Source organism: Callithrix jacchus, chromosome 13, assembly GCF_049354715.1.
Source record: "Callithrix jacchus isolate 240 chromosome 13, calJac240_pri, whole genome shotgun sequence".
In the NCBI taxonomy this organism is placed as follows: Eukaryota; Metazoa; Chordata; class Mammalia; order Primates; family Cebidae; genus Callithrix; species Callithrix jacchus.
This window is the reverse complement of record NC_133514.1, coordinates 66,699,740-66,716,129: the sequence shown is the minus strand read 5'-3', so window position 1 is coordinate 66,716,129 and position 16,390 is coordinate 66,699,740. Positions and strand designations below refer to the sequence as shown.

Below are 16,390 nucleotides of genomic sequence, written 5' to 3'. Positions count from 1 at the left end.
CATAACTGTAGTCCTAGCTTGAGCCCAAGGAATTTGAGGCTGTGGTGAGCTATGATTGCACCACTGCATGCCAACCTGGGTGACAGAGTGAGACCATGTGTCTAAATAAATAAATATATAAATAAAATTCTATGTGACAAAATGGAAAGCATGCATAAAGCACTTCTGCTGTGTACTGAACTTTGATGATTATCTCGAGAAAAAGCATCTGTTGGGCGGTGAGCAGGCAAACCTGCCCCCAAAAGTCTGAGGAAGCTGAGAAGCCAAAAAAGAAGCTGATATCCAGATGATCACAGCAGATAAGAAGAGAAAAATGGCTGACATATCCAGTTTCTCAGAAAGTAACAGGGACAGGAAGCACAGTCTCAGGACATCACCCCCAGACCCAGGGCCTAAGGGAAGGAATACACAGGACAACTGAAGTCAGCCCCTCAGGGAAAGGCAAGCAGGCTATGTGACTGCCGAGGGTCAGAACCTATGGGCAAGGTTGTTTTGACCTATGGGCAGGATTTTCAGTAGCAACCACAAAAAAAGTAGATAAAATAAAAATCTTGGAGGCATTCTCAAAACTAGGATTAATCACAGGGCAGCCTGGGTGTAGTGGTTCATGCCTATTATCCCAGCACTTTGGGAGGCCAAAGCAGGCAGATCACTTGAGGTCAGGAGTTCGAGACCAGCCTGGCCAATGTGGCGAAACCTCATCTCTACTGAAATACAAAAATGAGCTGGGTATGGTGGTATGCGCCTATAATTCCAGCTACTGGGGAGGCTGAGGCAAGACAGTGGCTTGAACCTGGGAGGCAGAGGTTGCAATGAGCCAAGATGATGCCACTGCCCTCCATCCTGGGCACAGAGCGAGATTCCATCTCAAAAAAAAAGAAGTAACATGGCAGATTAGCATACAAGATGGAGTCGTGTTAGCTTCCACAGCTCCTGTGCAGTTGTTTGAATTGCAAAGTGAACCTGCCACTTTTTTCATGGAACACTATTTTTACTTTAAAGAATAAGGTATCTACCACTATGACCTTAACAGCTTCCCGGTACTTAAAGGCTTTTCTGATGGATAAGTTTTTGTTGTTTGTTTTTGAGACAGTCTCACTATCACCCAGGCTGGAGTGCAGTGGTGTGATCTCAGCTCACTGCAACCTCTGCCTCCCAAGTTCAAGGGATTTTTTACCTCAGCCTCTTGAGTAGCTGTAATTACAAGCATGTGCCACCAAGCCCAGCTAATTTTTATATTTTTAGTAGAGATGAGTTTTTACCATATTGACCAGGCTGGTCTCAAACTCCTTGCCTCAAATGATCCACCTGCCTTGGCCTCCCAAAGTAGGGTAATTACAAGCATGAGCCACCATGCCCAGCCAGAATGTGAGTTTTTAATATTGCACAATGAAATGTGCCAACATTCTACAAACTCAGTGAACCATAATTTCCAATGAGCAGTGCATGCTACAAACCATGCTAGGTAAAAGATCCAACTGTAAATAGATATATCTGTGGGTTTTAAAGTTCATTGATATGGTTTCAAATCCCACATTGCATTTAACCTTTAAGAAGCTACCACTTGTTGGCCGGGTGCAGTGGCTCACACCTGTAATCCCAGCACTTTGGGAAGCCAAGCCTGGTGGATTACGAGCTCAAGACATCAAAACGATCCTGGCCAACATGGTGAAATGCTGTCTCTACTAAAAATACAAAAATTAGCTGGGTGTGGTGGTGTACGTCTATAATCCCAACTACGTGGAAGGCTGAAGCAGGAGAATCGCTTGAACCCAGGAGGGGGAGGTTGCAGTGAGCCGAGATCGCACCACTGCACTCCAGCCTGGTGACAGAGCAAGACTCCATCTCAAAAAAAAAAAAGGAAACTACCACTTGTTAAGTATTAAAGTGGCATCAAAGAATAATATCTACAACAATCTGAAAAGAGTGTTAAAATACTCCTTTCTTTCCATTTACATATCTGTGTGAAGCTTAATTTTCTTTACATACTTCTACCAAAACAATATATCACAATAGACAGGATGCAGATGCAGACATGAGAATCCAATTATAAGCTACACATTTAAAGAAATATGTAAAGCTGTTAAGCAGTGCTACTCTTCTCAGCATTTTTACTTGTTTTTGAAATTTTAATTTATTTTATTTTTTATTTTTTTGAGACAGAGTTTCACTCTTGTTACCCAGGCTAGAGTGCAATGGCGCGATCTTGGCTCACCGCAACCTCCGCCTCCTGGGTTCAGGCAATTCTCCTGCCTCAGCCTCCTGAGTAGCTGGGATTACAGGCACGCGCCACCATGTCCAGCTAATTTTTTGTATTTTTAGTAGAGACGGGGTTTCACCATGTTGATCAGGATGGTCTCGATCTTTTGACCTCGTGATCCACCCGCCTCGGCCTCCCAAAGTGCTGGGATTACAGGCATGAGCCACCCCGCCCGGCCTGAAATTTTAATTTTTTATAAATATATTAATGTATTAATATTTTTAGTGAATTAATATATTTTTAATTTTTTGTTTTAATTTCTTTTTGAAAATATTTTCTTTTTAAATAATAGATATGAGGTTTCACTTTGTTGCCCAAGCTAGTCTCGAACTCCTGAGCTCAAGTGGACCTCTCATTTCAGCCTCCCAAAGTGCTAGCATTACAGGTGTGAGCCACTGCACCCAGCCTTCAGCTTATATTTTTAATAAGTTTAAAACAAAAGTTTGTTAGACTCTTCAGTAATTTTTAAGAGTATAAACGGGTCCTGAAACCAACAAGTTTGAGAACCACTTCCACATCATACCTGTTGTCGCTGGTAGGGACTGGTTCACTAGATGCCTAATGAATGTATCTCAGCAGCAATGTGAAAGAAAGGACTTGGAGTGATACTGGGTCAGGTGGAAAGTGTTAACCACCAAAGCTGTTCTTTCCCAGGTGTCTCTTATGTTTTGGATGTTTCCTAACTCTGCCTTCTCATCAAAAGACACCTGGCCTAGTGCTGTGGCTCACACCTGTAATCCCAGCACTTTGGGAGGCCGAGGCAGGAGGATCACTTGAGGTCAGGTGTTTGAGACCAGCCTGGTTAAAATGTTGAAATCTCCTCTACTGAAAATACAAAAACATTAGCCGGACAGGGTGGCATAGTCCCACCTACTCAGAGGCTGAGGCAAGAGAACTGCTTGAACCCAGGAGGCAGAGAATCAAGGCTGCAGTGAGCCATGATCGTACCACTGCATTCCAGCCCGGTAACAGAGCAAGACCCTGTCTCTAACAATAATAATAAAATAATAAAATACATATAAAGTACCAAATTTAATTTGACCAGTACTTATGGAGAACATTCTAGACATGCTGGGCATTGTGCTGGAGATAAGGATACAATGGTTAATCAGATCTGGACCCTTCCCCCTAAGATATAACAGTCTAGTAAGGGATCTGGCTGGATAGAAAAAAATCTCTAAGAATGAGATCAGGAAATAATAAGTAATATTTTTACATTTAAAGGAGATTTTTAATGCCTTTATATAAAAGAATGAGTCCAGCATGGATTTCTTTTTTCTTTTTTTGGTATCTCAACTCTCTGGCTTTGTGTCATAACCAGTGTGGATTTTTTCATTAGCAAAGGAGAAAGAGTGGGTCAAATGCCTCTCCTTGGAGTCCCTAAAACCACACCAGCTATGATGATTCACTAATGGCCATCTTCTCTTCTTTCAGGCCAACAAACTTCCAGCAGAACTAACCAAAAATGAACGTATATTGCGTCTCCTGAGAAGTAAAGAAGGTCCCAGAAAGAGCTAACTTAGTTCCATATTTGACAGAGAAAGTTTAACCACATTGTCCAAAAAGAAATTGCATTTCAGTGTTGGAAATTCTTTTATGAAAAAAAATATACACCCAGAATGCCCACCCTGTGGGTCCCTGACAAAGAAGAGCTATGCTCTGTGCACCAAGTTAAGAACCAAACAGCTCAGGGACCCTCTTTCCCCCTCACCATGGGCTTCTAACAGTGTCCTGTAACTCAGCTCCCAGGGGCCTGGCATGTTCACAAATTCCACAGAAACTCATTTTCAATGATGCTAACTTGGGCCTCTCAGTTAACTCTAAGATGGATCAGGTTCTCAGCGCTAAGCAAAAAGAGACCACTCTGTTCCTTTTAAAGACTGAAAAGCTGACCTTCAATGGATTGATTCACTTTTGCTTTTGTGTTAAATGTATGTGTGCTAAAATATACAGATCTATCCTATTTTACCTACATATGTATGTCATTCCAGTACAAAATGTTCTCTTCTACCCAGGGATCATAGCCATGATTGTTATAAATCAATGAGGTATAAACATACACTATTAAAAAACCACTTCTGACATTCCATTGTGTGCTATTCAAAGACAGACAATTGAGCTATAGAAAAGACAGATTGTGCATTTGTTCATTGTTCCTCATCTTATTCCTGACATGTAAAAATGATTTTTACTTAGAGTCAACATTGTAGGTAGGTTAGGATACCCAGTGGCAAATTTGGAAATTCAGAAAAGTATAAACTATAAGAAATCTATAGGCTTGTCTCTTTGGTCTTTGGTCTCTGTTGCTGGGAATCTGTTTCCCATGCCATAAGTAAGTATACCTAACACTCTGGAATCTTGAGTTTCCAACACCATGCTGCTTGATGTAGTGACTCTGAGGTCCTTGGATACAATGCGATATATATGCAAGTACAGTATGTTGCTATCACCATTGCAGGTGTATAAATAATAAAAGACTGTTATTAACACTTAGTAAGTCTTCATCTATGCATGTTCTTAAGTTGATTGATTCCAAGAACAAAATCTGAGTTTTACTGAATTATTCCTTTGAAGGGAATCAAAACTTATATTCAATGCACTTTATAATTAATGGTGTCTAAATGCCTCAATCAGTGCCTGACTGCACACACAAAAATTGAACCTTCTTTCTGTAATCTACCAAAATAAACACAATGGTATTTCTGCTATTTAAACACATGCTTCGTTTCTGTGTTCATGTTCTACTCTGGTTTTCAGTCACGTTCTATGTAAAGACATGTTAAGATAGAGGAAAAGGATGTCATCCCAAAAGAATTTTTGTTTGACCAACTTTCAGTGTCACTAAAAGGATTATCTTTAATTCAGAAATAATGGAATATTATCTTTGAAATTAGAAGATAGTCTCTTACAATTTGTTACAATTAATGAATGCAACAAAAATCAGCACATTTTGATAAATGCCACAAGCAAATGAGCAACCCACAGCCCCCAGAAGTGCCTACAGCCTGATCAGCTATGCAATAAGCCTGCAACCTGATTCTAGGATAAAATATTAGAAAGCTCTCTGTTGCTAAAACACCCAGATATAAACATTTTGGTGGCTAAAAAAGCAGTGCCAATTTCCTAATTGGCATTCTTTTATTCAGCAAATTTGTACAAATATACATTTTCTCCTGTGGGAGTTTCAAAAAGCTCTATTCATTTTGAAGGGGAAAATAATATGGACTTGAATGCTTTACATTTTCCCCTTAGTTAATCCTTGTGGCAAAAACAGTAGCTAATCACTGATACAAAGCAAAACATTATGGATACTGATAACAAAGTTCCAAAAGACAAAATGAGATGAATCACAAACTTTGTTTTTCACTAAAATATGTCATTGGCCTATTATTGCAAGAGTTTTAAGTGGATAATGTTCTTGAACAATATTAGAGCCATAAAATTGAACCCAATAGCTTTAACAGTATGGAGGCCTTCTTATTGTAGGTAAGAGGGGTCTAGCTTAAAGGGATCACATTTGATCTAGATGAGATTATCCATAGCAGGGAAGATTATTAATCACCTACCAAAGACTGCAGTATGGAAAGGTCTGTTATTTTAAAAATTGTATTTTAGTTTGCACACATGTAAATGGTTATTTTGTGTTAATCTAATTGACAATTCAGTTAGCTCCGCATCCTATGTAAATTGTCTGCTTAATTGAACTACAAACATTTTTCATTAATTGATTTCTTTGATGACATATTCCATGTTATATAAATAATTCAAAATAAAGTTAATAGACTACCCCACTTGCCTTTGCTTCTTTGTTCTGTTTGTTTTTAATCACAAATTATTGCTATGTGATTTTTATAGCATGGAGTTTTAGGGTGAATAATTCAACTCTGTAAATATTTGGAACCCTAAATAGATATTTAAACTTTATTTTAGTAATGGACCTTTGATTTCATTATTTCTCCTGTAGAGAATATAATGATTCCAAAAAGTTTTCATTTAAAAAGAATTCTTGGGAGTTACTGAAGACACTGAAAATAGAAAACTTTCTAATTTGTATTATTTATGATGCTCCTGGCTCTTCAGTCCTTTGCACTAACTTTCTCTTGTGAAGTAGCTGGTGGTTTTGCAGAACTACTGGTGTAGGAGACAATAATTTGCAGCAGTTACGTCAGGAATGTGGAGCTTTACAGAGACATCCTGGCTTCCATCTGCTCCATCCAGCCTCTACCACCACAAGAAAGCTACATCTCTTCATAAATCCCACACTGAGACATGTGCGCAGAGGAAAAGAGCATCCCCAAATACCAGGGTACTTAGGACCAGACAGAGATGACTGTGTTTTGGTGGGGGCCTACAGACGCTGAGTTCCTAATTTCCTAACAAAAGTGCTTTTGGTGCTAGAACTGGATGTTTCAGGGATAGTGACTAGGTGAGGAGTCCCAGCGGCTCACGCCTGTAAACCCAGCACTTTGGGAGGCCAAGGTGGGGTGGATCACTTGAGTTCAGGAGATCATGACCAGTCTAGGCAACATAGTGAGACCCCCATATCTCTAAAAATAAAAAAAAATTAGCCAGACATGGTGGCTCACATCTGTAGTCCCAGCTACTTGGGAGGCTGAGATGGCAGGATGCTTGAGCCCAGGAGGTCAAGGCTGCAATGGCCCCTAACTGTACCACTACACTAGCCTGGGTGATAGAGTGAGACCCTGTCTCTAAGTAAATAAATAAAAATAAAAACAGCAACTAACATTTGTTAAGGGATTGTTATGTGCTAAGCACTTTGGATAATCTCATAGTGTTATGCATTTTTTCATTTGTCCTTGACAACAACCCTATGAAATAAACACTATTACCATCCTCATCTTACAGTGAGGGAATCAGCTTTGAAAGACAGTCTACCTTGTAGTGGTGTCTTGGTACTGTCCTCCAATCTTGGGAGTTTGATTTATGCTTTTTGGGGGAAGGTATAGGAGGCAGTGGTGACCAGATGGGAGTCACAACTGTAGCATCGGAGCAGAGCAGTGAAGGTGGGGAATATGGCACGTTTTTGAAAATACTTGCAGGTAGAATTAATGATAATTTGTGATTAATTGAATATAGGGATGAATAAAAGAAAGGAGAGCTAGGAATTATGCTAAGGTGTGTTAGGCGTTCCCAAGATCATCCCCAGGTTTAGTGACTTGCTAGGAAGATATTGGGCTCATATATGTAGTTGTTTACTCATATATATTCATATACATGTATATGCATGTACATGGTTAAGATTACAGCAAAAAGACACATCGCAAAATCAGCAAAGAGAAAAGGAAAATAGAGCAAAGATAGAGGACACCAGGTGCAAGCTTGTAAGAAACCTCTGCCACAGGCTGAACTTAGTTCCTCCAGCAACCAAGTTGTGGCAGCAAGTGTTGTCTACCAGGGAAACTCATTGAAGACTTAGTGCTCAGGGTCTTAATTGGGAGCTGGTCACATGGTACCTTCTGCCTACCATTTACCAAAAATCAAGACCTCCAGAAGGAAAACAGGCATTCAGTATAAACCACATTGTTTGCACAAACAGTTTAGGCAAAGTGAACCCTTCTTATCATTTAGGGAAAGTCTGATATCAGTGTAGAGAACTGTTTGCCAGCTGAGGGCCAACCTTGTAAGCAGCACTTCCTAAGGTTAGGCAATCTTGGGCTGGCTTTGTGAATTCTTCTTGGCCCACAAAATTTACAAGGTGGGTAGGCCAATAACTTTGTCAGGAAATGGGGAAGAATAGCAGATTTGGGGTTAGGAGAGAGAGAGTTTGGACATGTTCACTTTGAAGTATCTGTGAAATAGATTCTAGAAGGCAGCTGGAAATAACAATGTTTAGGAAAAGGCTGTTGTTACTGATTTGGGCATCATCTGTGTAGAGGTGGTCAAAGTCCATGGGATAAATGAGGTCCCCATGAAGAGTCTACTGAGAGAAAAAGATATGGCAAAATGGCTAGGCACAGTGGCTCCTCCCTGAAGGGAGGCCAAGGCAGGAGGACTGCTTGAGCCCCAGAATTCAAGAACAGTCTGGCAACATAGGAAGACCTCGCCTCTAAACCAAATAATTTTTTTTAAAAAGAGATGGCAAACAGAATAAACTTTGAAAGAAGGGAACTCAGCAAAGAGAATGAAACAACAAACGAGCAGGAAGTGAAACATAATGAGGAAGGAGAAATTCTCAAGGAGAGGAGAGCAGGCAGCAAGCCACGTGAAGATGTGCACCCATAAGACACAAAGGCTGGGAAACTCCAGCGTCCTTTTGCTCCACCACTCTGTCTTTGATGAGCTTGTCCAATCATCAGAGAATTCTAGCCTTGTGGCTGGGCACGGTGGCTCACATCTGTAATCCTAGTACTTTGGGAGGCTGAGGCGTGCAGATCACGAGGTCAGGAGTTCAAGACCAGCCTGACCAAGATGGTGAAACCCTGTCTCCACTAAAACTATAAAAATTAGCCATGCGTGGTGGCAGGTGTCTGAAATCCCAGCTACTTGGGAAGCTGAGGCAGAATTGCTTGAACCTGGGTGGCAGAGGTTGCAGTGAGCCCAGATCACGCCACTATGCTCTAGCCTGGGCAACAGAGTGAGACTCCTTCTCACAAAAAAAAAAAAAAGAACTCTGGCCTGGCCTTGTAATGGAGATTATGGTTAAGGATTGGTGAGTGCTCAGAACCTGGAGCTAACATTAAATACAATTATTCCCTTGAAATGATTCTACTCACTGGACAGAATTGCATTTGTGAAGATACTCCTGATGCTTTCTAGGAATCACTGGCAATTATCAGAATGCATTGCTTCTGCTCTTTTCCAGGAGGCAACATGAAAAAAACAGGCTTAGTACTACCCTATAGAGATGCAAGACAGGTATGGTGCAATGCAAACAGGCCTGGTCAGATGAGATAATTTATGCTTGTTTACCTATGCTGTTTGATTGGTTTTAATTGGAGAATTTGTTTTTTGTTGTTGTGCTGTGTTTTGTTTTGAGACAGGGTCCTGGTCTGTCACCCAAGCTGGAGTGCAATGGCATGATCTCAGCTCACTGCAACCTCTGCATCCTGGGCTCAAATGATGCTCTTGCCTCAGCCTACCAAGTAGCTGGGACTACAGGCATGCACCACCATACCTGGCTTATTTTTATATTTTTGTAGAGATGGGGTTTCGCCACGTTGCCCAGGCTGGAGTCAAAATTCTGAACTCAAGCAATCTGCTTGCCTTGACCTCTCAAAGTGCTGGGATTATGGGTTCGAGCCACCTCACCCAGCCGAACTGGTGAATTTTATCTCACTGTGAAAAGATGCTAACGTGCTTAGAACATGCCTGGCTATGAAGAAAGCCATACTATGTTATGACATTGCACGCCATTGAGCCATAGCAGCTCACACTCTACTACTTACTTGTACTTCAAAGCATGGAGAAAAACAAAAACAAAAAATGACAGGCAAAATTAGCATTAGACATTCTTGTCAAGGAATGTAAAAATAATTCTTCTTCTGCTTAACATAATGAATACATGGAGGTAAACCAGTCACAAGAGGTATTTTCTCTGAGCCCTCTGGCTATACTTAGCCCTCAGTTAAATAACCGATGTATTAGTGGGTCTGGAAAGTCTTCGATTCTTTTCCTGGTGGCCTTATCCTTATTTTTAGCAATACTTTAAGATAATTTTTAAATATGAGTGAAGCTGGGCATGGTGGCTCATGCTTCTAATCCCAGCACTTTGGGAGGCTGGGGTGGGAAAATCACTTGAACCTAAGAGTTTGAGACTAGCTTGGACAACAAAGTGAGACCCTGTCTCTACAAAAAATCCAAAAAATTAGCCTGGCATGGTGGCATGTGCCAGCAGTCCCAGCTACACAGGAGGCTAAGATGAAAGGATCACTTGAGCCTTGGGAAGTCAAGGCTACAGTGAGCTGTGATCTCACTGCTACACTACAGCCTGGGTAACGCAGCAATTCCCTCTCTCAAAATAATAATAATAATAATATGATTGAGGTTATGTTTCAACAATTAAAGGAATTTGGCTAGGTGCAGTGGCTCATACTTATAATCCCAGCACCATGGGAGACCAAAGCGGGCAGATCACTTGAGGCCAGGAGGTCGAGACTACCTGACCAACATGGCAAAACTCTGTCCCTACTAGAAATTTAAAAATTAGCTGGGTGTGGTGGTGGGCGCCTGTAATCCCACCCTCAGGAGGCTGAGGCAGGAGAATCACTTGAACCCAGGAGGTAGAGGTTGCAGTGAGCTAATATTGCACCACTGAACTCCAGCCTGGGCAACAGAGTGAGATTCCAATCTCAAAAAATAAAAATTAAATTAAATTAAGGAAGTTAAAGATCTTCAGTTCTTAGGTGACATGTCAGCTTTATCTGTCAGCAGAAAGAAATCCTTCCCTCATTTTGGTTCTTTTTCCCTCCCTCTCTAGGACTTAATCCTCCAATCTTTAATGAGGCAAATGCTGTTGTTATTCTATATTTCAAGTTTTAAGAACAGTCTTAGAGAGAAAGTCTTCAGTTTACAGGAGTGGACTCTCTATTTTAGGGAAGACAAAGGAAACTATGTGCTGTGACCAAATCCTCCAGAGAAGGGAAGGCCAGTTTGAAAGCCTGACTGCTAAACTGCAAGTCATTCCCACTCTGGTAGCATCCTATCTGAGTGGAAGTGACACCACACCATGACTGGATTAATCACCAACTCAAACATCCTTACTACGGTGAATAATATTTTACCAGAAGTCTGAGCAACAATGCCCTATTTCCAAGTCAGTCATAAGCATTAGCACTAAAGTCATGCGTTGTAGATGCAAGCTATTTTAAGTGAAGATGTCTATAAAATTTAGCTTGCCTAAGTACAGAGTTTAAAAAATCTATCACAGAACCCAAAGTAATTGAGTGCATAAATTGAACATATGACATGTCCAAGAATGCTCACAAGTTTATTTGTAACAGACCAAATTGGAAACAACCCAGATGTCTGCCATGTTATGTTTAAGCCGTGGAATATTACACAGTAATTCTTTTAAAAGATGAGCCATACACATAACATTCAGTGAAAGAAACCAAATGCAGAAGAGTATGATCCCTTTACATGAAGTTCAAGGACAGGCAAAACCAACTCACAGTGAGAGAAGTCAGAAGAGTGGTTGCCTCCTGATCAAAGGAGGGGTGATGATGTTGACTGGGAAAGGGCATGAAGGAGCCTTGTGAAGTGCTAACCGTTCCATAACCTTCCTCTGGGTGTTGGCTACACGGATGTTGTGGCTGCCAGCCTTCAAGCCAACCCCGTGTTCCCCTCCTCTTGTCCCTGTCTAGTCCGCCTCCTACACTGCATCAGGACTGGTCTGCGTGCCCAGTATTACATGGCAGAAGTGATGGCATATCACTTTGGAGGCTAAATCATAACAGACATTATGGCTCCGCCTTGCTTTCAATCCTTCTGGATGACTCCTTCTGGAGGAAGCCAGCTGCCAAGTCCTGAGAACACTCAGCAGCCTATGGAGAGGAACTGAGGCCTCCTTTCCACAGCCTCACAAGTAGCTGAGATTACAGGCATGTGCCACCATGCCTGGCTAAGTTTTGTATTTTTAGTAGAGACAGGGTTTCACCATGTTGGCCAAGCTGGTCTCAAACTCCTGACCTCAGGTGATCCACCCGCCTCAGCCTCCCAAAATACTGGGATTACAGTTGTGAGTCACCACATCCAGCTTCCCACATTATCTTCAACAGTAGATCCTCCAGCCCCAGTCAAGCCTTCAGATGATGGTACCCTGGGCCAACTTCTAGAGCATAATCTCAGGAAAGACCATGAGCCAGAACCACCTAGAACCACCCAAATTCCTGACTGGCAGAAACTGGGATAAAATAATTATTTGTTCATTTAATATACTAAGTTTTGAGGTAATCGTTATTCAGTAATAAACAACTAATACAAGTGTATAACATGTTTAAAAAAAAAAAAAACTGGCTGGGTGCAGTGACTCATGCCTGTAATCCCAGCTCCTTGGGAGGCCAAGGCAGGTGGATCACTTGAGTCCCAGAGCTTGAGACCAGACTGGGCAACATGGCAAAACCCCGTCTTTACTAAAAATACAAAAATAAACCAGGTATGGTGGAACACACCTGTAATCCCACCTACTTGGGATGCTGAGGCACAAGAATCACTTGAACCCGGGAGGCAGAGTTTGCAGTGAGCCAAGATCACACCATTGCACCCTAGCCTGGGAGACAAGAGCAAGACTCAATCTCAAAACAAAGTAGAAAACTCATCACCTGTACATTAAGTTTTGTATACCTCATATATGAATATTGTATCTTAATAAAAAGGTAAAGTCTATTAACAAAAAGAGTTCTTAAAAATGCAATCTGAACCTCGTTAGGGAGTTGGTAGAAGCATTAACGAAAGCTCTCCTATATGTCACCAAAATGTGCCGGCAATTCGTAGCTTGCTGGAGGGAGAGGGGTGTGCGCTGTTTCCCATGTTCAACTGGACAGCCTCCCACTCTCTATAGGTGGTTCTTTTAGAGCTAGCTCCACTGCTGATCCTGGAGGTTTTTTGGGGAAGGTGATAAGAAAAATTTACAATGTCCATGACTGCTATAGGAAATAGTTCTATGACACTGGCTGCAAAAACGTTCAACTTATTAGGCACAGTAGGCACAGTGATGTGATACTTTTAATGCCCCATAAAAACATTTTAATTTCTTTTGAAATTAGAATAAAAATAAGAATATTATAATAATGAGCATATAATAATGAATTCAGCCAGGATCATATTTGTCATTATATCAATACAATTGGAAACTCTAATTTAAAAAAATTTTTTTAAAGAAAAAGGGGTTCTTAAAGGCAAAGGTACCTGGGGCCCACACAAGTCATAATGCAGCCCTAAGCAAAAAGGAGAGGAGCTAGGGACTGAACTGTGCTCCCCCAAATATCTTGTGTTGAAAACCCCTAACCTCTCAAGGTGACTGTATTTGAAGATAAGGCTTTTAGGATATAATTAAGGTTAAATAAAGTCATAAGAGAGGGGCCTTAATTCAATAGGATTGTTGGAAGAAAAGGAAGAGAGAGAGAAATCTCTCTCCCTGAAAGCATACACTTAAGGAAAGACCATTTTAGGACACAGGGAGAAGGTGTTGTCTGCAAGCCAGGAAGAGAGCCCTCACCAGGAACCAAATAAGCGCCCCATGCTGACCTTGAACTCTCTAACCTCTAGAACTGTAAGAGATAAATTCCTATTGCTTAAGTCACACTAGTCTTTGGTATTTTCTGCAAAAGCCTCAGATGTCACTAAATGACACTGATTACATCCTGTTACCTCAGAACCCTAGTTTTATCACTTTCTGTTATTGAACTTTAGGCCTCAGGTTAGGAACTACGCAAGCTTGCAATCTGTTGGGTAAGTAGGCATCCTTTTTTTCTCAGTCTATTTGAAGCACTACCTACTTTGAAGACTGCAGATCAGCAGGAAAAAAAAAAAAGCTTTTTAGAATAAATCAAAAGATTTTTGGGAATGAAATTTTACTGGCTTGGCATGGTGGTTCATAACTGTTATCCCAGCACTTTGGAGGCTGAGGCAGAAGGGTCACTTGAGCCAGGGAGGTCAAGGCTGCAGTGAACTGTGATCATGCCAGTAGACTACAACCTGGGTGACAGAGTAAGACTCTGTCTCAAAAGAAAAAAGCACAGAAAAAGAAATAAAATTACTTATAAATGTGTGAAAAGATCCTTAATCCCACTTATAATTAAAGAAATACAAATCGAAGCATCCATTTTATTTTATTTATTTTATTTTATTTTTGAGACAGAGTCTTGCTGTAGCCCAGGCTAGAGTACAGTGGCGTGACCTTGGCTCACTGCAACCTCCACCTCCTGGGTTCAAACAATTCTCCTGCCTCAGCCTCCAGAGTAGCTGGGACTACAGGTGTGTACCACCATGCCCAGCTGATTTTTTTTTTTTTTTTTTTGAGACGGAGTCTCACTCTGCAGCCAGGCTGGAGTGCAGTGGTGCCATCACAGCTCACTGCAACCTCCACCTTCCTGGTTCAAGCGATTCTCCTGCCTCAGCCTCCCAAGTAGCTAGGATTACAGGCATGTGCCACCATGCCCAGCTAATTTTTGTATTTTTAGTAGAGAGAGGGTTTCACCATGTTGGCCAGGATGGTCTCGATCTCCTGACCTCGTGATCTGGCTGCCTCAGCCTCCTAAAGTGCTGGGATTATGGGCATGAGCCACCGCACATGAACTAATTTTTGTATTTTTAATAGAGAGAGTTTTACCATGTTGGCCAGGCTGGTCTTGAACTCCTGACCTCCAGTGATCTACCCACTTCAGCCTCCCAAACTGCTGAGATTATAGGCATGATCCACCTCGCCTGGCCCCAATATTTTTAAAAATAAAAAACAAATTAAAATACATAAAATCACAGATTCCATTTAGGCACTTCCTTACATTGCTGGCTCCAATTTCTTTGGAGGGCAATCCGACAATAATCAAAACTTAAATGCACATTTCCCTTGATCCAACAATGTAAAAGTATTTCCAAAGTTCTATTTGTACATTGCAAAAATTTAGATCCAAGGATGGGCCAGGCATGGTGGCTGATGCCTGTAATCCCAGCACTTTAGGAGGCTGAGGCAGGCAGACTGCTTGAGCCCAGGAGTTTGAGACTCGTCTGGGCAACATGGCAAGACCCCCACTCTACAAAAAATACAAAAATTACTCAGGAGTGGTGGTGCACAGGTGGGAGGATCGCTTGAGCCCAGGAGGTAGAGGCTGCCACAAGCCATGATCAGGCCACTGCACTCCAGACTTGGCAACAGAGTGAGACTGTACCCTAGAAAAAAAAATACATTTTTTTAAAAGATACAAGGATGTTCACTGCATTGTTTCCAATAACAAGTGACAAACTAAATGCCCAAAAAGAGATTAAGTTACACAGTGGATCAAAAATGAACAACATAAGTACTTCCAACCTTCCCCTTCTATCTACCAGCTACAGATAATTTAGTCTTGGGTCAACTTTCTCCTCTCCCTCTGTAAGGGAAATATTCAAACGTGTTTAGACTTTGGTGATGCAGCATGACTGGGAAAGCAACAGGCACAGAAATTCGAGGCTTTGTGGACTCCATGAAAGCTCAGGAATATGAGGAAATACACGGAAAAGGAAAGGGGGGCAAGGAGCAGTGGCTCATGCCTATAATCCTAACACTTCTGGAGTCTGAGGCGGGCAGATTGCTTGAGGCCAAGAGTTCAAGACCAGCCTGGCCAACATGGTGAAATCCCATCTCTAATGAAATCCAAAAAAATTAGCTGGGTGTGGGAGTGCACACCTGTAATCCAGCTACTTGGGAAGTTAAAGTATGAGAATTGCTGGACCGTGGGATATGGAAGTTGCAGTGAGCTGAGATCATGTCACTGTACTCCAGCCTCAGCAATAAGGCAAGACTGTGTCTCAAAAAAAAAAAAAGGAAAGATATGTTTACAATGTATTGCTGGTACCACACAACCCCTTCATATTACTAGGAATGCAAGTAAAGGAATTGAGTTATTTTGACATATTTGGTTGGTGATTTCTATTTCATTGATGTAGACACTGCTCTGAGTATGGCTTCAGAAGTGTTGCATACACATAATAAAATCCTTTACAAATGTTAAAAGGAGTGAGGTAGGAAAGCATACTGCTAAAAGCAAAGAAGCCAGATGAAAACTCTGTACTGTATATTCCCACTTATTTAAAAGGTTTATATATTATATTCACACATATATGTTTTCCACTACACAGAAGTTTTCTGGAAGATGTTTCTGCACATTTACAAAGATGCAAGTGTTTAACAATTTCATTTTCCCCTGTTTTCTACTTTACTGCTCTGAGGTCAACATTGAATAGTGCTTATGAAGATGGTATTGAATATTCTTTCTTTCTTTTTTTTTCTGAGATGGAGTTTTGCTCGTGTTACGATCTTGGCTCACTACAACCTCCGACTCCCAGGTTCAAGTGATTCTCCTGCTTTAGCCTCCCAAGTAGCTGGGATTACAGGCATGTATCACCATGCCCAGCTATTTTTGTATTTTAAGTAGAGACAGGGTTTCACCATGTTGGACAGACTGGTTTCGAACT

At 41.3% G+C, this 16,390-nt stretch overlaps 1 protein-coding gene across 3 annotated transcripts in view; it reads left to right on the top strand.

Moving 5' to 3' along the window:
* The window catches only part of ANKRD29 (ankyrin repeat domain 29), a 57,181-nt gene extending 51,130 nt beyond the window's left edge, over positions 1 to 6,051 (top strand). For all 3 annotated transcript variants that reach the window (XM_008979611.5, XM_008979612.5, XM_002757122.6), the window contains one exon: positions 3,695 to 6,051. In XM_008979611.5, the coding sequence (XP_008977859.1) occupies positions 3,695 to 3,778 (84 nt within the window). In that variant the 3' untranslated portion in view covers positions 3,779 to 6,051. The remainder of the gene's footprint in view (positions 1 to 3,694) is intronic.
* The last annotated feature ends 10,339 nt before the right edge of the window (positions 6,052 to 16,390 follow it).